The 21,218-nt window shown below is 47.1% G+C and overlaps 1 protein-coding gene across 4 annotated transcripts in view; it reads right to left on the bottom strand.

The window, feature by feature from the left end:
* DPP6 (dipeptidyl peptidase like 6) overlaps positions 1-21,218 on the bottom strand; it is an 848,700-nt gene that overhangs the window by 248,975 nt on the left and 578,507 nt on the right. For all 4 annotated transcript variants that reach the window (XM_059172341.1, XM_059172343.1, XM_059172340.1 and 1 more), the window contains exon 4: positions 3,256-3,350. In XM_059172341.1, coding sequence (XP_059028324.1) covers positions 3,256-3,350 — 95 coding nt within the window. The remainder of the gene's footprint in view (positions 1-3,255; positions 3,351-21,218) is intronic.

The following is a 21,218-nucleotide window of genomic DNA, read 5'->3' as shown; positions in this document are numbered from 1 at the left end:
GGACAGACGCACGGACAGACAGATGGATGGATGGACAGATAGATGGAGAGCAAAGGAAGAGAAAGAAGGAAAAAAGAAGTCAGTATTCTCCTCGGTAGAGAAGAGTCCTAAGATTCCTCAGGAACCAGGCATAATCATTGTGTTTCATTTCTCAGGGGAAAATAGAATATACATCATAACAAAGACCTTTATATAATTTGTTGATTTATTGATAAAAGAATCTTCTAGAAGCATAAAAACAAAATACATCATTTGGTATTTAAAGTACGTTTAAAAATAGGAGTAAAGTGTAATGCTGTGGAATTCCTGGGATATCAAACTTGTAATTCAAGGGAAAGTTCAGGTTTGATTTCCTGTTTTGAAAATCTGAGAGTGTCCCTTGCTATCATTCCTACCACCAGTAGCAGCTTCGAGGACCCTGCCTGGGAAGCAGCCTCGCCCGAACACCTACAGAGAAGGAGCTAAAAAAATCAGGGGGTGCAGGTTCCACCCCTGGTGCTGCTGACACTCCCCCCGCCTGAGTCCTGAGCCGCGAGCCCCGAGCCCCGGCTCTCCGGTCCGGCCTAATGCTCTGGAACCACATGCGACTCATGCCGACATTCGGGCCTGTGACACGTAACCTGTCACTCCGTCCTTACAATGCTCTATGGAGGTGCACGGAGCTTAGTCAACTGGCCTGAGGTCCTGTCGCTACTGAACAAAGCACAGTCCCAGGAGGGGGCATGGGGCGGGGGTGGTCCCGTGGAACAGCCGCGTGCGGAGCAGCACTCCACAATCACCAAGTCTCTCAAAAGCTTTTCTGCTGGATGGGCACAGCGGCTGCCTTCACCGGCACCCCCTTCCACGGACCCATCCCGGGAAAGAGCCAGTCACGGGAAGCCAAGGACCAGGAGGAAGCGGCCGGCCCCTGGGCCTGGACCCGCTAAGGTGACCTCGTGTGTGAGGGTCTGCGTGAGGGTCTGCTGGGGGAGAAGGAAAGAGCGAGTTTAGAGGTCAAGGCCGCAGGGACCCTTTCACGTCCCTGCTGACCACCCCATGCACAGCTCCGTGTCCATTTCCCCAGCAGGTTCAGCCCAACCTCAAAAACCAGTCGGTTTTATCATGCGAACCATCTCCACGCTTCTGAGTTTCAAATAAAGAGAGACACCCCCCGCCCCGGTTAGTCATCAGAAAGGCAAGAGGACAGGACCCCCAAGAGCCGGGGCTCCATGTCCCCACTTGAAGCCGCACACTCCCTTCCTCCATGTGCGGACGGTCCTGCCAGCTGGCCCTCACCCCATCGGGCGGAGCTTTCTCGGTTCGCGCCCAAGAAAACGGAGGAGAAAGTCCACGGTGCACCCCCGGGCAGACCCGTGTTCAAGGTGCAGGAACAAAGGACCGCGCAACGGAAGGACGAGAGTTTTGAAGACGGGCTCCCCAGAACCCAAACACGGGACGGGCTCCCCAGAACCCAAACACGGGACTTCCGCACCCTGGAAGACCATAGTGCGGGCCCCGAGCGGACTCCCCTCATCCTCCTTTTTTGAGGTTTCTTTACAGGAGCATTTAACGGAGCTTCAAGACAAGAGTAACCTAGGCAGTCGGGGTTGGCACGCTTGGTGCATACACGAGTCAATAGGACATCTCTAGAGAAAGAAGATTACCCTGTACGGAATAAGCCTAGCAACACTCAGAGGGGCTCTTCCCTTTCCCCTACCTAAGGTGGCCTCTGAAATCGGGTCAGTATTTGTCATTTTAGTTAAAACACGTGATCTGCACAAGCTATTGATCTGAGCAAGAGGAGACAGTTCCTGTTCTCGTGTTTTGTTCCAAGTGCAGGTGCGTGCAGGGGACCTGGCTTAGGCTAAGCTGACGTCCTCACAGAGGTTGGGATAACGTGCGGACGTTCAAATGCACTTACCCTCAGCAACTGTCTGATCATTTTCTCCACTCGATTAATATTACAAAACCGTTTCTGCCATTTTGGTATTTTGAGTGGGTTGAATGAGATGTTCTTAGGGGAGTAATTCTACCGGAGATGATTTCTTAATGCAGAAATGCATACACATTCCTTCTTTTGGAGTCTTACTTTGCAGAGTATGATTTAATTCAATAAAGCTCTCATTTTTGGCAACTACACCACGAGGTAACCTTGCTAGGCCTCCATTACACCAGCAGTCAGGTAAAGGAAGGATCCATTTAATACTAAATCCCAATAAGCGGTTGTTTTTTTTTTTTTTTAAAGAAAAAAGTATGTTTACAACAAAAATAAATGAAATAAAGATATTTAGGAAGTTGAATGTTCTCAAAGAGGGGAAGGAGGTAGAGCAGAATTTCTATGGGCTGGGAGGTGGGGTCACCACCCAGCTGTGGGACCCTGAAAAGCTCACTCCCCAGCTCTGGGCTCCGGATCCCCATCTGTAAAGCCAGGGAGCCACCTGACCTTTCCTGTGGTTTTCCTCTAATGCCTGGATTCTGGGATTTCAGGACGCCTGTGTCTTGAGTCACACCAAAGGTGTATAATCACCTTTCTGTGTCCAAATCTGTGTGTACTGGACAAAAAAAAACAAACAAACAAAAAAACAAAAAAAACAACGTATTCCCTGAAGCTGGGGGTTTACTCTTTCTAACAATGAACATAAACATACTGTGAAAGAAAAAAGTGAATTCTCTTGAAGTCGATTTTTGGCGCAGAACCTAAGTGACTGTTTTTAATAAATATCTTCAGCTGCACATGAACTCTGAATCTTATCGCCACCTAAATCTTTGGGAAACCATGTTTTCCCAGATTCCAAAGCGGTGGCGGTCATATCGACTCAGTTCTCATTTTAAAGCATAAACATCCCTTAATGTCATCAGAGCGGCACAGTGTCTAAATTAACATTCCCTGTGCATGTGGAGATGAGTTTAAAGCAAACAAAGAAACAAACAAAAAAGACTGAGCAAGGCCTCCTCAAGTAGTCTCTGTGCATTACTGTAATTGTTCTGGAAATGTCTAAAGCCTCAGGACGTTATCTTCCAATTATATATGGTATGCAACACTTGTTTCCAACACCTGCAGAGAAATGTCCCGCACGCTGGAAGAAGCTGCTTTCATCTTATTAAATTAGCGTGGTTTCAATTTCACATTATCTTTAGTTGCGCAGGCTGTAGTATTACAAGTTTATTGCTTCTGCTTGGCGCCTACTAAGAGTTGAAACCCAAAGTCATTTTCTGCTTTATTGACTTGCAGGAGGAAAAACTAAAATTATCCCGGTCATTAGAGAGAGTACTTACAATTTTTTTGCCTTCTATTAACACTGTAGAAATATTTGTTTCAACATTCCGCAGTATCACGTTTCCTTTCTGTTCTCTGTAGATGAATTCTTTATCTACGAGAGAGGAAATAAAAAGGAGACAGAAGACATTAAGGAACTCAGTAGGCTTCTGACGGACACTTTCGCCAAAGGAAATCAACTACTTCTGATAAAAATAGATCCTGTGTTTCATCAAAGGGTTCTTTTAATCTGGAAAAGTATTTCCAGCTGCTCTCCACATAACCTCATGTGAAGCTTCTCTCTGAATCTCTTCTCCTACTCTATACAGTGACCTATAAAGCACCGGGGCACATGTCCATAAAATCTTTAGGACATTCTCGAGCTTTCTTGAGTAGAACACACAGAGCGGACCCACAGAGCGGATGAAGAAACTCGCTACCAGAGACCACAGGCAACCCTTGGCACGAGCGGGAATGATCTCCTGAGTCTGGAGCCCGGGGAAATCTGTACACACACGCACCTGCGCACACCGACATCCGTATCCTGCGAAACTGTTTCTGCTTTGTCCACAACCTTCCCCGTGACCCCCAGAGGAGTGGGCCGTGACTTGGTCAAGCCCATCCTTCTATCTGTACATCCCGTCCTCAGCGACAGTGACCGTGGACCTCTGTATGACCAACCGAGATTTCAAATAGCCCCTTAGGAAGTCAGTAAAAGACCCACTCTGATCAGTATGGTGGCTGGGGTGCGGGCACAGAGGTGTGTGCGCCTACTGGGAACGGAACAGGACATTTCCTGAAGGACAGGGTCGCTGGTGGGGAAGAAGAACTCCTGTCTTTCTGAGTGAAGGCGGTGATGCGGAGCCCGTGTGAGGGTCTGGGCATCTCACGCAGTCACCGTCGCTGAAGGAACACGGTGCGGCTGCATTAATTCAAAGGCTATGATCATTCCTACCCGTTATTCTATTTCATGGAATTACACATTTTCTTTCTTATTCTGTTCTGCTACTTGCTCTGGTTTCATTCTCTTTTCTTTCTCCCGTGTCAGGTGGAAGCATAGATCTCTGGTTTGACTTTCCGTCCTTTCTAATAAAACTATCAAAGCTAAAAATTTCCCTCTGTGGATGGTGTTAGCTACATCTCACAAATTTTGATATGCTGAGTTACGTTATTCTTCAGTTCAAATTATTTCTAATTTCCCCCCGCATGTCTGCTTGGCTCAATGATTATTTAGAAACGTGTTGTTTAATTGGCAGGTATATAAAGTTGTCCTGGTCCCTCTTATTTTTATCGATTTTTAATTTAAATTCACAGGATCACAGAATGTGCTGTACATGATTTGGGTCTTTTAAAACTCATTCAGACATTTTTGTGGTCCATAATATGGTCTGTCCTTGTAAATGTCCTGTATGCCCATTTAATGCAATTATCGATATGGCTGCGGTCCATTGTGTGTGTGTGTGTGTGTGTGTGTGTGTGTGTGTCCTGTTTCCACGTGACTCTTCCACTTCTTCCCCTCTTTCTTATTTCTGGCTTCCATTTCACTGTCAGATACTTTTCAGAAGTTTACTTTCACTATTTTAGCTGTATTTCTTTGCATTTCTTCTAGTGCCTGCCCTACGGATCAGACTACGTATATTCTACTTTTCAGTCTGCAATGACTTGATAATGTGCCACTTCTCATGAAATCCAGAAGTCTGTCAAGTTTTCAGTCCACGCCTAGTCCTGTGCTGCTACCGTTTCCACGTGGATTACATCTAGATAACTTCTACCTTTCGCCACGTGCCACACCTACTGTTGGCATCAGTGCATCACTGGTAAAGAGATTAAGGAGAAAAAGTCAAAAAGGAAAAAAAAAATGTCTTTTGCAATTGTTCATTATTTGGCATTTCTGATGATGGTTTTTATGCTTCATCAAGGACCTGAGTTTATAACGGGCATTATCATGTTCCTAACCCCTTGAGAACTTGCTTTAGCTGTTTGGTTGTATGGACCTGCTGGTAACCGAGTCCTTGAACTTGGTTTTATCTGAAAATGTCTTGGTTAACCTTCATTTTTGAAGGATATTTTCTCTCCTTTTAAATTTTTAAAATTAAAAAAAAAATTTAAATATTTGAAATTATTATTATTATTTTTTATTGTGTTCAGTTAGCCATTTAAGCAGGCTTTACACCCACCACGCAGCCTGACACGGAGCTTGAAGTCATGACCCTGAGATCAAGACCTGAGCTGGGATTAAGAGTCGGTCACTTGGGGCGCCTGGGTGGCTCAGTGGGTTAAAGCCTCTGCCTTCGGCTCAGGTCATGATCTCAGGGACCTGGGATCGAGCCCCACATCGGACTCTCTGCTCGGCAGGGAGCCTGCTTCCTCCTCTCTCTCTCTCTGCCTGCCTCTGTGCCTACTTGTGATCTCTGTTTAATAAATAAATAAAATCTTAAAAAAAAAAAAAAAAGAAAGAGTCGGTCACTTAACTGACTGAGCCACCCAGGGGCCCCGAAGGGTATTTTCCCTTAATACAGATGTCTAGGTTGATAGTTTTTATTTTTTTCTCTTGAGATTTGTTTCACTTTCTTCCAGCCACCATGGTTTCTAGGAGAAGTCAGCTATTAACTGAACTGTTATTTCCCTGCATGCTATTCCTGCGCATTTTTTCTTTTGCTGTTTTCAAGACTGACTTGTGGTCTTTGATTTCCAACAGCTCAACTACAAACTACTTCTTCTTCTTTTTTTTTTTTTTTTTTTCAGATTTTTATGTATCTGTTTGAGACAGAGAGAGAGAAGGAGGGAGAATGAGCTGGGGGAGGGGCAGAGGGAGAAGCGGGCTCCCCGCTGAGCAGAGAGCCCGATGTGGGGCTCGATCCCAGGACCCTGGGATCATAACCTGAGCCGAAGGCAGAGACTTAACGCACTGAGCCACCCAGGCGCCCCATAAAGCTTTCGATCAGGCTTCTTTGTGTTTACTCTGTGTGATGAGCCTCTTGTATCTGCAAATCTACGTCTTCATCAGATCGTTCGCTGTTTATCTGCCAAATATTTTTTCCTATTTATCAACCTCCTGTCCCAGTACTCCAATGGCACCGATACTGGGAAACTCGATATTATCTAAGCGTCTCTGGTGATCTGTTCATTAAAATTTTGTTCCTCTGTTCACTTTGAATGTCTTCTAATGATCTGTCATGAAAGCCACTTGGCCTCTCCTCTGCCATGATTACTTGACTGTGAGTGCCACCCAGTGTGTTCTGACATTCCGGCATCAGCGTTCTCATGTTGAGGATTTTCCATTTTGTTCTTTCTACGCTTCTGCTCTTCTGCGGAGACCCCTCATTTCCCTGCTGAGATCTGCATTCACTGGAAACATGCTCGCGTGAATTCATTAAGCATAATTATAACATATATTTTAAGATCTATCAGTTCCAAAGTCTGTTTCCTTTTGGGGTCAGACTCAATTAATTTTCTTTTATGATGTAAGGGTGTTCCTTTTTTTTTTTTTTTTTTTTTGGTTCTTTGTAAGTAGGGTAATTTTGCATTATATCCTAGACATTATGGACATCAATTACTGGACGCGCCCGGCTTTGTTAATATCCTCTAATGAGTGTGGTTTCCTGGGCTACACCAGGTACTTCTCTCTGCTGGGTGTGGGCCTCCAACTTCAGACACCGGCTTTACTCTGGATTCAGATATTTTACCTGCAGCTGAACTCCCGTGATTCTCTTCCCAGCAATGTGGCCCACGGGTCACAGACACCACTGTGCCTCTGCTCTCCATCTTATTGATCTCTGTTCTACCCTGTCTCATTATCCCCTCTTCTTAACTTTTAAGTCTGACACTTAGCTTCTTAATTTCAGCATTTCTATTTTTCTAATATAATCACAACGGGTGCTATAAATTTCCTTAATTATGTCTTTATTGGAGTCCACAAGTTTTAATGGGCAGTTTTCTCATTATTGCTTTGTTCTATGCTTTATTCATTTCTGTCACGGTTTCTTCTTCAGCCTAGGAGTTATTTAGAACTTCTAATTTGCAAATGTATGCAAAACATTCTCATCTTTTTTGTTATTGACTTGTGATTTGCTATAATGTTGTAATGCTTTTAGAAAGCGTTTCTCTTTTGCAGAACAGGCAAAGTAAGAGTCTAGGCCTGAAACTGCACGTGTGGGCGTTCAGTGCCATAAGGCACGGTACCGGACATGAGCTCGCCCCCACCTGGCCCGGGGCAGGCTCTCTGTATGGTCAGCAGCTCATCTCGTCTCAGTAGAAGATTTGGGACCATCTCAGCCTCTTTTCCGTCTCTCGTCTTCATGACTCCATCCCTTGCCTGCATACGCCCCCTTGAAGGCTTCTCGAATCACCTTGTCCTCTTGCCTTCAGTGCTGTGCCCTGGTCTGACCGCCACCACCTTCACCGTGGATGCCTCCAGTGGCCTCCTCATGGGACCTGCCCCCTTGGCTCCTTGCTCCGAGCACAGGAGGACATGCCTCCTCTTAACCCCCCCCCCCCATCCTCTGGCAGAGTCTGCTTTGGCTGAAGTCCTTAGCCTGAATGTTCAAGGCCCTTCACATTCTGGCCTGGGCTCCTCTTTCCATTTTAACTTGCTTCACCCCCCATTAAGCACCTGAAACCGTGTCCTGCCCTCCTGCCTCCCGACGCCCCCAGCCACTGCCTGGCCAACGCTCCATGCCCTCCTCCAGCTCCTGCCAGGGGAGATCTGTCTGGGCTTAGCACAGAGGCGCCTCCTTTGCCAAGATTCTCGAGCCTCTGCCAGGCAGGATGAGCCCCTCTCTGCCCCCTCCCCACCGCCCCGCTGTACGCTCACGCAGCCGCTGCTCTTGTTGGCTGTTCGAACTCTGTCTCCTCCACGAAGAGAGCCTGAAGCAAGGGAGAGGCCACGCTTCCTGATCCTTCTACCTCCAAACCCCAGTGTAATGACGGACAGGAAACCAGGCACTCCAAACGCACGATGCGTTCCCCGAATGAACACCATCCCGTGTCTGAGTCCCCAAATACGCAAGCCACACGTGACCCGGTCTGCAGACCCGCCGCAGGAGAGAGGCCGCTCCGGGCCAAGGAGGTCAAAGCGGGGAGGCAAGGGGAGGCTGGCTTCACAAGTGACACCTTTTGTGCCTCCTGAGATGCTGGGATCGCTGCTTTCTCCCCTTGCTGCAGTGCCCAGAGGCGAGTGCGCGGTGTGGATGCCTGAGGACAGGCAGGGGAAACCGAAAGGCAGGTTCAACGGGGGATTCTAAGAGACACCGAGGGCGAGGTCCTGGGGAGAAGATCCCCCGAAGGAAGCCTGCATCACACCCCCCGCTGCTACTTATTTTTCGTACGTGGAGCACCCAGGAAGCTGCATTCAAAATATATCATGAATCTAATTGTTCTGTGTTACTTGGTTCTTCAAAGCTAAATGAGGAAAGAAGCAAAGAAACAGCCGTGGTGGCCAGCACAAGGAGGATGATTGCTTTCCACTTTCTTTTTTCTCCCAGACTGTGGTAGAAAAATATGTAGCAAAGTCACACGTGATTTTTTCCTGCTCTTCCAAAAATAACATCCCAGTCACTTCCTCTGAGTATCATAGAGCAGCTGATTTTATGGGACGCTTGCTTTTGCCTGACTAGTGAATTTTTTAGAAACCTTTAAAGCAAAGGTCTTTTCCATGATGAAAAAAATGTAAAATGTGTGGCTTTATGGGGCTATAGATGCCTTGTCATTCGAGATGTGTCATTCTCATTGCCAACTCGGACTCGTATGTGCTGGTTGGCCTTGGAGAGCATCCTTGATTCTGTAAGTCTCACAAAGAATTCCTTCAGGGGAACGGATTTTAATTTCAGAAACAGAGTGCACACAATAACCGGAGTCAATCTGACTTTTTATCTTCTTTTACTTTTAAATAACTTCTATGAAACACTGTTCTGTCCTATTTATTGCTTATTTAATTCTCTTCTCAGATACAAATTACTTGTATTCATGTAATCTGGCAACACAGAGCATGCAACGTGTTTCCCAAGAAAGTCATCGTCCCCATCATGGCCATCAAATATGAAAACTGGTCTGTGATTCCTACATCCACACTGTCGTCCAGAAATACCATTTCCCACTAAACAAGATCAGTACCGTGAACTGGCCACGTGCCCTGATGTAAGGGCATGCTCAGTCACAGTCACCGGTCGGACGGGGATTAGTGCATCTTGGCTGCCGTAAAGTTCCACATTAACCACAACACTGAGCTTTAAGACACGATTCCAAGCACATCAGTAATTCTATTAATGTTACAAGAAAGTAAGATTTTTATCTATAAGAGAAAATGGGTCCACATTTAAAATCATTATGTTCGGTTAAAAGTGAAAACCCTGTATAGTTAAATCAGTGGCAGAAACATCAGCATGGACTCACGTTTGCTTATTTTGTCAACCATGTGCTCATTTCGTCTACAGAAAGTGTCTACATGCGTGATTATCTCAGATACTCAGATTTGGGTTTCTAGGCACCATTTCTAGGCACTTCAGGAAAAAGAACAGGAACACGAAGGAAATGGGCATTTCTAGATCCAAGGCACACAAAGGACATAGGAAAGAGCTCATTGGCTCCTTGGAAGAGCTCATTGGCCAGGGAGCAAGGAAGTGTTCGGGGCCTGATGGGGACCCAGAGCATAAGACAACGGTAGGCTATGGATGGCCCTAATTCTTCACCCCATCCAGCTCTCTGCCTTTGCGTCTAGCTTTGCCAGCTCCTCCCCTTGAAGGTGGCTCCAATCCGTGCCTTGAATGGTCACTGGAAGAGGAGCCAGCAGACACCCAGGGACCACCTGCCCAGTCTGGCTTGTGTGCCATGGTTGTGGGACCAACATGTCTGGCCCAGGCTTTGGGCCCCAGGAAGAGAAATAGACATGGAGCACAGCTGAGTTATGAGTCACCACCAAGAGGCCATTCCAGATCAGCCAGGGGCCGGCTGGTCGCCCAGCCCCGGGAGCAAACCAGCCAGCCGGTGAGCAGAGTGTCCTCGCCAACCAGCAGCTGACACGCCGCTGTGTGAAAGACACACGCTTATTCTGTGCGTCTGAGGGTGTGCGATTGGTAAGAAAAGACTCGTGTGATGCTACAGATGGGCGGAGAAGAACCAGTGGGAAGGCTCTTGGGTCCAAGTGGATAAAATTGGAACATCGGAAGAAAAATGCCATAGGTTATTAAAACACACTGAATCTATAAAACAGTTTATGGATCCATAATGGAACTCCCAAAAGTATGGAAAAAAAAAAAAAGCAACTCCTTTTCCACAGTTGGAGGTAACTATGAAACTGAGTCATTACCATGAAACTGGTAATCACACACATCTGTGCTACCCAAAGCCATCTACGCATCCAGCGCAATCCCTATAAAATACCAACAGCATTTCTCATGGAGCTGGAACAAATAATCCTAAAGCTTGTGTGGAATCACAAAAGACCCTGAATAGCCCAAAGCAACCTTGAAAAAGAAAACCAGAGCAGGTGGCATCACAATTCTGGACCTAAAGCTCTATTACACAGCTGTCATCGTCAAGACAGGATGGTCCCGGCACAAAAACAGACACAGATCAATGGAACAGAACAGAGAGCCCAGAAATGGACCCTCAACCCTAGGGTAAATGAATCTTCAACAAAGCAGGAAAGAACATCTGATGGAAAAAAAGACGGTCTCTTCAACAAACAGCATTGGGAAGATTGTGGCAGTCACATGGGGAAGAGTGAAACTGGACCATTTCCTACACCACACACACAAATAAACTCAAAATGGTTGAAAGATCTAATTGTGAGACAGGAATCCATCAAAATCCTGGAGGAAAACACTAGCAGCAACTTCTTTGAAAACGCTGTATCAGCTTCTTACTAGATGCGTCTCCACAGGCACGGGAAACAGAAGTAAAAATGAACTATTGGGACTCCATCAACACAAACAGCTTCTGCACAGCAGAGGAAATAATAAAACTAAAAGTCAACCTACGGAATGGGAGAATATATTCACAAATGACGTATCAGATAAAGGACTAGTATCCAAAATATATGAAGAGCTTATAAAACTCAATTCCCCCCAAACCAAATAATCCAGTTAAAAAATGGGCAAAAGGTGTGAATAGACATTTTCCCAAAGAACAGCTAACAGAAACATGAAAAGATGCTCAGTATCACTCATCGTCAGGGAAATACAAACCAAAACTACAATGAGAGATCATTTCGCACCTGTCAGAATGGCTAAGATCAATAACCCAGGAAGGCAAACCCATGCAGCCGCACTGGAAAACGGTGTGGAGGCTCCTCAAAAAATTAAAAATAGAACTACCTTATGATCAAGCAAATGTACTCCTGGGTATTTACCCAAAGGATACAAGAATACGGATTTGAAGGGATACACACGCCCTGGTCCTCACAGCAGCGTTACCAACAATAGCCAAATTATGGAGAGAGCCCAAGTGTCCATCAGCTGATGTGTGGAAAAAGAAGACGTGGGACACACACACACACACACACACACTGGAGCATGACTCAGCCATAGAAAGAAGGAAATCGTGCCATTTGCAAGGACCAGGACCAAGGAGAGTGTCGTGCTAAGTGACGTAAGTCCGAGAAAGATAAATACCGCAAGATGGCACGAAATAGGTGAAATTGAAGGAACAAAGAAGTGAATGTGGGTGGGGAAGAGGCAAACCAAGACACAGACTCTTCACTACCCAGAACAAACTGAGGGTCGCCAGAGGGGCGGGGGGGGCTGGGTGAGGAGGGCGGCGGGGATGAAGGAGGCGCCTGTCGCGGCGAGCACGGGTGACGCGCGGGAGCGAGGAGTCACTCAACTCTGCGCCTGGAACTAGCATCTGTATGTTAAGTAGCTGGAATTTATATACAAATTTGGAGAAGAAAAATAAAAGCGAATCCTCCAGCATTGTCCTGCTGTTTCAAGTCATGCGGGGGGACGACACCCAGCCCGTTCCGGAGAGGGAGGTCCTCCTCGCGGGACACTGCCGGCCCGTAAGTGCGGGAGGCACGATGGACGCGGGAAACCACCTCACGCAGCTCTCACCGAAACCCCTGGATTCAGGTAAAGGTCCTCAACGGAGGCCAAACTCATTCCAAGAAACTTGATGGGAAATTCCCCTGAGGACAAAGGTCACCTCAGAGAAAACACACCCGTCTGGATGGGAGCACGCATGTTCATAGTGGGGCATTCGGGGCCACAGTGTCCCCCACAAATCCACCTCAGAGGGTTCACCAGTGGGACAACCAGATGCTGCAGACCAACGTGTTCCCTCCTTCTGTGAGCAAACAGTCTGAGCCCCGGGTGCGGAGGAGTCCGCAGGACAGGACTAACCAGGGCAACAACTCGGAGCTGTTCACATTAGCAGAAACTCAAGAGACAGAATCAAGTATAATTATTATTCTTAATTTGATCTGAGCAGGGAGGGAAAAAAAAGCCATAGAAGATACTTTGAGAAGGAAGAAATCTGAATATGGCTTGGGAATTCTTGTATTTTTTTCTTTTTGTAGTTTAATTTAATTTTATTTTTTTCAGTGTTCCAAGATTCATTGTTTATGCACCACACCCAGTGCTCCGTGCGATCCAGGCCCTCCTGAATACCCACCACCGGGCTCACCCAACCCCCAACCCTCCTCGCTTCCGAAACCCTCAGTTTGTTTCTCAGAGTCCACAGTCCCTCATAGTTCGTCTCCCCCTCCGATTCCCCAAACTCCCTTCTCCTCTCCATCTCCCCATGTCCTCCGTGTTATTCCTTATGCTCCACAAGTAAGTGAAACCTTATGATAACTGACTCTCTCTGCTTGACTTATTTCACTCAGCATCATCTCTTCCAGTCCCGTCCATGTTGCTACAAAAGTTGGGCATTGATCCTTTCTGATGGAGGTGTACTATTCCACTGTATATATGGACCACATCTTTATCCATTTGTCCATTGAAGGGCATGTTGGCTTCTTCCACAGTTTGGCGGTTGTGGCCATTGCTGCTATGAACATTGGGGTACAGATGGCCCTTCTTTTCACGACATCTGTATCTTTGGGGTAAATACCCAGTAGTGCAATTGCAGGGTCATAGGGAAGCTCTATTTTTAATCTCTTAAGGAATCTCCACACTGTTCTCCAAAGTGGCTGCACCAACTTGCATTCCCACCAACAGTGGAGGGTTCCCCTTTCTCCACATCCTCTCCACACACGTTGTTTCCTGCCTTGTTAATTTTGACCATTCTAACTGGTGTGAGGTGGTATCTCACTGTGGCTTTGATTTGAATCTTCCTGATGGCTAGTGATGATGGGCATTTTTCCACGGGTCTGCTAGCCATTTTTGTGTCTTCTTTAGAGAAGTGTCTGCTCATGTCTTCTGCCCATATTTTTGACATGATTATCTGTTTTTTGAGTGTTGAGTTTGAGGAGTTCTTTATAAATCTTGGATATCAGCCCTTTGTACAACTTGAGAATTCACCGCTCTTATAAAATTACAGCCATGTTTGTTGGAGAAGATAAGGTTGTTGAGGGTCTACTTTTGGAGATACATGTGTAGTATTGGGGGAAGAAAGAAAATGATACAATTTATGTGTCAATATTTTCAGCCAGAAAAATTGATAGCAGGCACCCAAATGGCAAAAGGGTTAAGATGATCGGTGCTTATATGGGCATTCACTTTACTGTCCTTCCTACTTTTCAGTAAGTTTAAAATTTTTCATGAAAAGGAAGCAGAAAATAAAATGGCACAGCCCCTAATTCCGAGGAGCATACAATAAAGTGGGGCGGACTCCCACGCGGAAGGCCCCATGCACAGCGCCTCACAACACATGGGTCAAGATGCAGAGACACTGGGATCCCGGGCAGATGCCTGGAGGCTTTGCAACCATGTAAGTGAACGTGTGGGTTTCAGGCCAAGGGAGCCAAAGTGTTCTAAAAAATTAAAAAATTAAGGTTCTATGGTTCTATACTTTTTTTTTTTCTGGCTTATGTCACAAAGATCGTGAGCAGGGTTGTCCGTGACTGCAGCGGGTACACAGATGGAAGACGGCAGGTTCTACACTTGTGGGCTTCGAATCATGATCACAGATGACACTACAATATCCGCTTTTACAACGTGGGTGATCACACGGACAAGTAGCTTCCAACACGTCCTGATCCCAGCCTGCAAATGACTTGGAAAAGCAGCTGTAGTTCAAAGATGATGTTTAGGGGATTTGAATTTCACTAGTTTTCATGATAAGATCTGAGATTGTCCAATTTTGTCTTTGATTAATGGACTGCCCAGATAGCTTTTAAAATCCTCTAAATTCCCGTTCTTCTTATGGGGAACAATTTTTATGTGCTTCAACAGAGTCATGTTTAGACTTTTAAACAGCTTAGACACTGAAACCCTGCTCAAAAACAAAGCACTTCTTTCTGTATTTATCACTGACAACCCTAGACGTATGCGGATAAGGGGAGAAACAATTTTATTTGTAGAATTAGGTTTTTTTTTTTTTTTTGGCAATTTTTTTTCACCTGAATCTATCGTAAAAGGAAATACAGAGATAAGGAGGCTTTGCAAGACAAAAAGATTTAGGTGGGTATGGAACAAGGAAAGGTCAGCTACAACGTCCTGTGCTAATGACATGTTTTTAAGGATATTTATGATTTGTTTCATAAAAACACAAGACTCCTTGAAGGGCTGTAAAGTGATTATATTATGATGGTTCTTTCATTTAGTCAAATTCTCTTAGAGCAAATCAATCACAAGTATTATCAAAAGCATCAAAAAATCTTAAAAGACAGAAATGGGCAAAAAGACCACGGAGTATCCTCTGGTAGAATATTATATATCGTGTAGGGCGCCCCCCCAGGATCTTTGCCGCTTTAGATGTCCACTACTACCACTGTTTTTGAGCTATTTTCAGACTATAGGTTGGAGAGAACGGATAGCCATGCAAAGGATTCTTGCCAGACAGCTGCTAAGAATTCCTGCTTGCCGGAGATGCATTTGGGTCCCTCTGCCCACCGCATTTCCACAGAAAAAGTCAACTTTACACCAAATTCAATCCAGGATTTCTGATTGCCTACATATATGTGGTCTTTAATTTCCCTCTTCATCTCTTCCTAGTTCTCTCAATTCCTGAAGTAAATAAAATCTCTGGCACATGTCTATTTTACATTAACTTAAAACTATGAGCCTCTTGACTTCTACTTTTAAAAAATTCTTCTTCAACTGAAGTTCAGCATATGCAAGATTCAGGAAAAATTCCACAGGTACGCTATGGCATAAATCACTGAACTGTGTAAAAGGTGATGTTGGCTACCAGTTTGTCCAGAAATGAAGCCACATGAGGTTAAACGTGGTGTTTTTTACGCCACCAAATTTTATCAAAATCAGTTCTTCCTCAAAATTTCTGAACCATCAGCGGATTCTGTAATTCATCGGTCAGTGACAGATGTTACGTGTGTCGTTCCAATACCAGAGCTTAGTAAATCAGTAACTCGCCACACAGCCCTATCACATAATCATTGGGCTTTGATTTTAATCAAAACGCTAAGAGCTGAGTCAATGCTGAACTAGGGACACACATCATCATGGGGGCGGGGAGGGTCTACGAAGTCACTGTTTTCCAGTACAAATACAGAAGACACACTTTTTTGAATGACCTGATTGTCAGCAGGCATTACGCGAGGGCAGAAGATTACTGTGGAAAGTAGACCCAGTTTTTAATGTCAATATTATTCCCTCTAACGATTATGCTGGTACAGACTAGCAAATGGTCTAGCTGAAGTGTGACTACTTTACTTTATTTATGCTTCCATGAGAAAAACCACCTTCTGCTGACAAAGACTCATGAGTGGGCCGAGCAAGAGAACTTTGACAGGGATGTTCCTTCAAGAAAAACCGGGGCAAAAAGTGCCAGTGGTGGTCTATAGACCTTTGGGAAAAGTGCAGTCTGGGAGTCTGGGAACCCGGCTTCTCTTTCAGGCTCTACCATGGAGTGGATATGCCAGAGATGACAGTGAAATTTGGAAAACCCTGTCCTCACAGGACCAGAACACGCTGCCCTCCTCTCCTTTTTCATACCTGCTAGCAGGGATGCTTTATGATGGCTGGAGCTATAGCAGCCATATTGGACCCCTGCATAAGCCTGAAGATGAAACAGAAAAGCAAATTAGAGCAAAGGTCCTACCTCCTGACCCCCATGTGAAGGAGAAATAATTTGGACAAGTAGATTTCTATCCTGTTTAAGCCAGTATTACTTCCATTTTCCTCTTGCTCAGAGTTGACTCTAATCTGAATAAAGAGAGACTAACAATCACAGTCTGACTCTGGATTTGGAGTCGGGAGAATCAGGTTTGACCCTGTTGCACTGCTCTGCTGAGTCACATTACTTTCTCTCTCAGTCTTTAATTTTCCATAATAAAGCCCCTCATGTTCACTGTCCAAGAAGGGACACCAGACACCAGGTGGCTGGTCAAGTGGGACCAACCACAAGTGGGCAAAAACAGAAGAGCAGGGCCCCAGCCAGCAGCGCTCAAGTCTCTGTCGCGGAGAGTGGCTGTGGCTTCGTACCGAACATGCGCCTGTGATTTTATTTGTGAAGGAACCAAATGTTATGACCATATTCCAGAATTCTGAGTGCGGTCTGTGAAAAGCTCGACTCTGCACAGCTCTCACCTCTCTGACTTAACAGCAATGGAAAAACCCCAAACGCAGACAGCGCGCAGGCTGATACGACACAGAGGGAGGAAATCATGAGAGGACGCAGTTCTATCTGTCGGGGTGCAGTGATCAGAGGCGCTCTCCGCTCTCCCAGGAAAAGTCGGCAGGAGCACTGGGAAGGTCTCCTTTCTCCTTCAGACGGGCTCCTTCATGTCCATCAGGCCTCCAAGGGCCTGATTTTGCCGTGGACGTCAGTGGGCTGTCGTTTTCAGAGATCTGGCGTGAGTGACAACCGTGAGGGGTCCAAAGCGGATCCTTCCCTGAGGAGCAGGACTGCCTGGGCCCACCTCCTTGGGTAGGACGTGAAGCCTGGTGTGACCGTGGTGGTGGTTGTCCCCGCCAAGGGGAACACCCGCCATCACGCTCCCGCTGGCCAGGCTGCTCCTCCCGGTGAGACGGTCTGGTCAATCAGACGGCCAGAACGGACGGGTCTCCAAGCCGGGGGATGACTGGGTGGTGACCGCGCCCAGGGAGGGAGTGCCGGCCACATGCCGTCCTACGCATCTCGAGCTGACAGTTTCACGGTGAAGCGAGGACCCCTCTCCTGGCAGGTCATTAACTTGAAGTGTACTCGGAGATCCTCACTTTCCCACTGGATGAGCTCAGGCTGCTCGACTTTTCTCTCAATATTCCCAGCTGTCAACAATGGGGATGTGAACGACACCTCGCTTACAGGACGTCAGAACCATGTCCGGGTCAGCAGTAGTACTAAGTACTAAGTACACTGCTAAGTACTAAGTTCTACCGGCATGATTCGCAGAAAATATCCAGCATCTGGGTAATGGACGTCTTCCTAAGAAAAGTCACAGGAGCTCCAAGGAATGCTTTACCCACGGAACCTGAGAAAACTACCCTGAAGACAAGGATCGCTACAGTTTCACACATTCCTAATAAAACTGTGTCATTCCCGTCTAACTGAAACATGTGCTTTACTAATCACCCCACAGCAAAGGACATCGCTTCAATATAGGAACCCCATTTATTCCCCAATCGAGCACAGCCCAGGTGGTATCGCTAAAAAAATAAGGCAAATTTCGGTATTTACCCCCAAATTTTTAGCATTAAAAATCTTGACTTAGTTTCACAGATACAAGTTTCTAAAGTATTTGAGACAAGAGGATAAATAAACCTGAATCGTCAGGACTGCAAACCTGACAATTATCGTCCACGTATGCCGCTGATAAAGACAGTAATTTAAGAAAGCAACAAATCAAGTCTTTCAAAAAAGGACAAATTGATCTGCACTGTAATTTTACAAACACACACAATAAGGCTTAGCTCATCGTTAGATGATGTTATTGTCGTTATCCACAAAATCGATGAAGGGTGTTTCTGGTCTCCCGGGGTGAGATAGTGTCTTCATGAGTGAGCCGGCGTTCATTTCAGTGGCTTTGGTCAGCAGTGAGTCCTGTCCTGCTCGCTGACCGCGGAGGTCCGGCTCAGTTTAAACCACCGGTCGAGCTGATAAAGGTCATCACTGCATCTCATTCCTTAGAGCTGCCTTTCTGAGTCGTGGAGGCACGGACAGGGTAAATGATGTTGAAGATTAGAACTTGCAGTGGAATATGTGTTTATTCGATTAGGGAATGGATTTTTTTTTTTTTTAAATGCTCAAGTTCCCTCGCCTTCCTTCTCCCCGGTTCGTTCGCATTTGCCTTCAGTCCAGGCGGCGGCTGCGATTCACACGCGGCCTCTGGAATGGCACGACGATCAGAGAGGCTCACACAAACAGGCTCTCCTCCGTCCTTGCAACACCGCGGAACGACGAAGGAGCAGCTCCTCCTCAGACAATATTGTGACACCGATTTATTCTACAGAGTAGAGTCCCATCAACTAGACCCCCATTCGCAGCTCTCACGTGAGCTTGAACACACACATGCACACACACACACAACCCCCTGACCCGTGCGAAGTACTTGATTCTATGAACAAAGTGTCCTGGGTTTTCTCATCCAAGTCAGCCCACTAACAACCGACTTTCAAGGCACCCTCTGGGCCAGACACCGCGGGCGCTGGGAGCCTCTTGTCACGGGCTCAGCCCTGCCCCAGCGGTCGGGCGGGACACGCCTCCCTCCAGACTCCAGAAACACGGTACTGTAGGAGTGGGATCTGATTCAGTTCCCTCTCCCTTCCACGGAACCACACTGGGATTCTAGCTGAAATCTGAATAGCTCATGGCTGGGTGGGCGGGTGCCTCCCACACGCTCGCCCAGTGCCGGGCGCCAAGGCAAACGCGATCGCCTGGGTCCCAACTCAACATGGGCTCCGCGAGCCCTTGGTTCACGGTTTTCTTTCCATGATGCCTGCCTCCTGGGCCATCATTCCTTGAGGGGAAAGACCATGTTAACCGACGTTTTGATGGTGTTTTCATACAACCAACACACTGTAAGTATTTCAAAAGAGAAAGAGATAAAATTGTGATAGAGAACGGTCTGGGGTGTGTGAGTCAAAGAAAATCGGTTGTGACCTTCCAGTGCCATGGAACAGCCGAAGACGGACAGTCACACCCAAAACGCCGAAGCGCTAGAATAAATGACAGCAAAGGGACATCAGAGCCCCGCGTCATCTCAGCAGCGTCACCCGTCACTGTGCGGAGAGCAGAGCAAACTTTGCAGGTCTGACAGTCGGATGTCGGCCGATGTTTCAATTCTGTTCTGTTCTGCACTTAACCATGAGCAGATCAAAGTCTCAGTTTTATTTTTATTTTTGCATTTCATGCATCTCCCACTCCTCACAGTGCCCCCGGCCGTATTCATCGCTCCATGTGCTACACCCAAGCCCAGGATCCTCACAAGCGGATAAATGACCTCCCCCGCGACCCCCGGAGCCGTGCGGGCTGGGTCTCCTTGCGCTCGGACTCAGCCCCGTGTTCACGCCTCGGCCGGAAGCGCGTTTCCCTGACCCGGTTGCCCCAGCGTTCTTCTCCCGGGAGACCACTAACGCCGCTCGGCGCGGCCCTAACTCACTTTCCTCCCTGTAGCCGCAGCTCCCCGAGTGCCTTCCCAGGCTGGGGAGCCGCGTCTCATCTGCACTCTCCCGCGCCCGCGTCCTGGGATGTGTGCGTGTCTCTGTCTGACACGAGGAGCAGCCGAGCCCTGTGGGAGCTGAAGACGTAGGTGTGGCTACTGAGAAAAGCAGGAAAACCCCCTTTAAGAAACAAGACGATAGTCTAATGAAGTCCAATTAAACAGAACCGGTGCCACTATAGAGATCAGGAAGCGACCCCTCCCCCGACCCCCCAACCGTGTCCCAGGTTCCCTGGAATCTCACCAGGCTGAATCCGGAGAGGACAGAACATGGAAGCGGGAGCAGGCCTGGTGGGCGCCTCGGACCACCCCGGTACCCTGCTGGGCTCCGGCCACGGCGCTGGGAGGGTGGGGGGAGACGGGCTCTGGGTACCCCGGGGCCCGAAGAAGCGGCGCTCGCTGTTCCCATGCTCGCTTGTGGATTCTCCCAATAAAGAAACTCAAACACCGAGAGAGCCGCTGCCTGTTCGCGGCAAAGGAAGAACACCTGACCCGCCGGCCACCCCACCGCGTGGCCCCTCACTCCCTGGGGGACCAGGACAGCAGAGCAGAGAAAGGAGAGAAGGCAGGGCTGCTCCGTGAGGAAGCGGAACAGACCTTCGGGTCACCCAGCATTCCAGGTGGTGACGGCCAGCCTCTCCAAGGGCCACCCAGAGTCCCCGGCCATAAACCTTAGGTCAGACCATTCCCAAGAGGCTTGAAACTAGATAATTCTGCAGCCCCTTTTGCACAAGGTAGTAAAAGACTGACCCACAGAAGCAACCACAATTGAATTGGAGAAAGAGATGTATGTACCCTTTGTTCTTTAGGACACGAAGCTGTTTTTTCTTTATGGTTAACTTCCTGGGTGGGGGCATCACATGGCATGGAAACAATATTGTCTCTTGGGGTCCTCCAGTATTTGGAGCGACTTCTGGAAGTATTAAGAACTCCTGAGAAACCTACGATGATTCCTCAAGACAGGAAACACTGGATGCCACATGATCTCGGGTCCCACCTTGGGACATGTTCCCAGGAGGAGCGAGAACGGGACTCATACGCATCTGTACACTGGTTTCACTGCAGCAACCCAAGCTTCTGCTGACAGAGGGACGCATAACCTAAATATCACAAACACGGACACGGAAACTGAAATATTATTCAACTTTTAAAAGGAAAGGAATCCTGACACCTGCTACAACATGAGTGAACTTTGAGGACATTACGTAAGTGAAATAAAATAAATCAGAGGCAAAGGAAAAAATATCACATGGTTCTGATTACTAG

This window comes from Mustela lutreola, chromosome 4 (assembly GCF_030435805.1).
Source record: "Mustela lutreola isolate mMusLut2 chromosome 4, mMusLut2.pri, whole genome shotgun sequence".
Classification (NCBI taxonomy): Eukaryota; Metazoa; Chordata; class Mammalia; order Carnivora; family Mustelidae; genus Mustela; species Mustela lutreola.
Note: the sequence above shows the minus strand (reverse complement) of the source record. Positions and strands in the feature narration are given on the sequence as shown.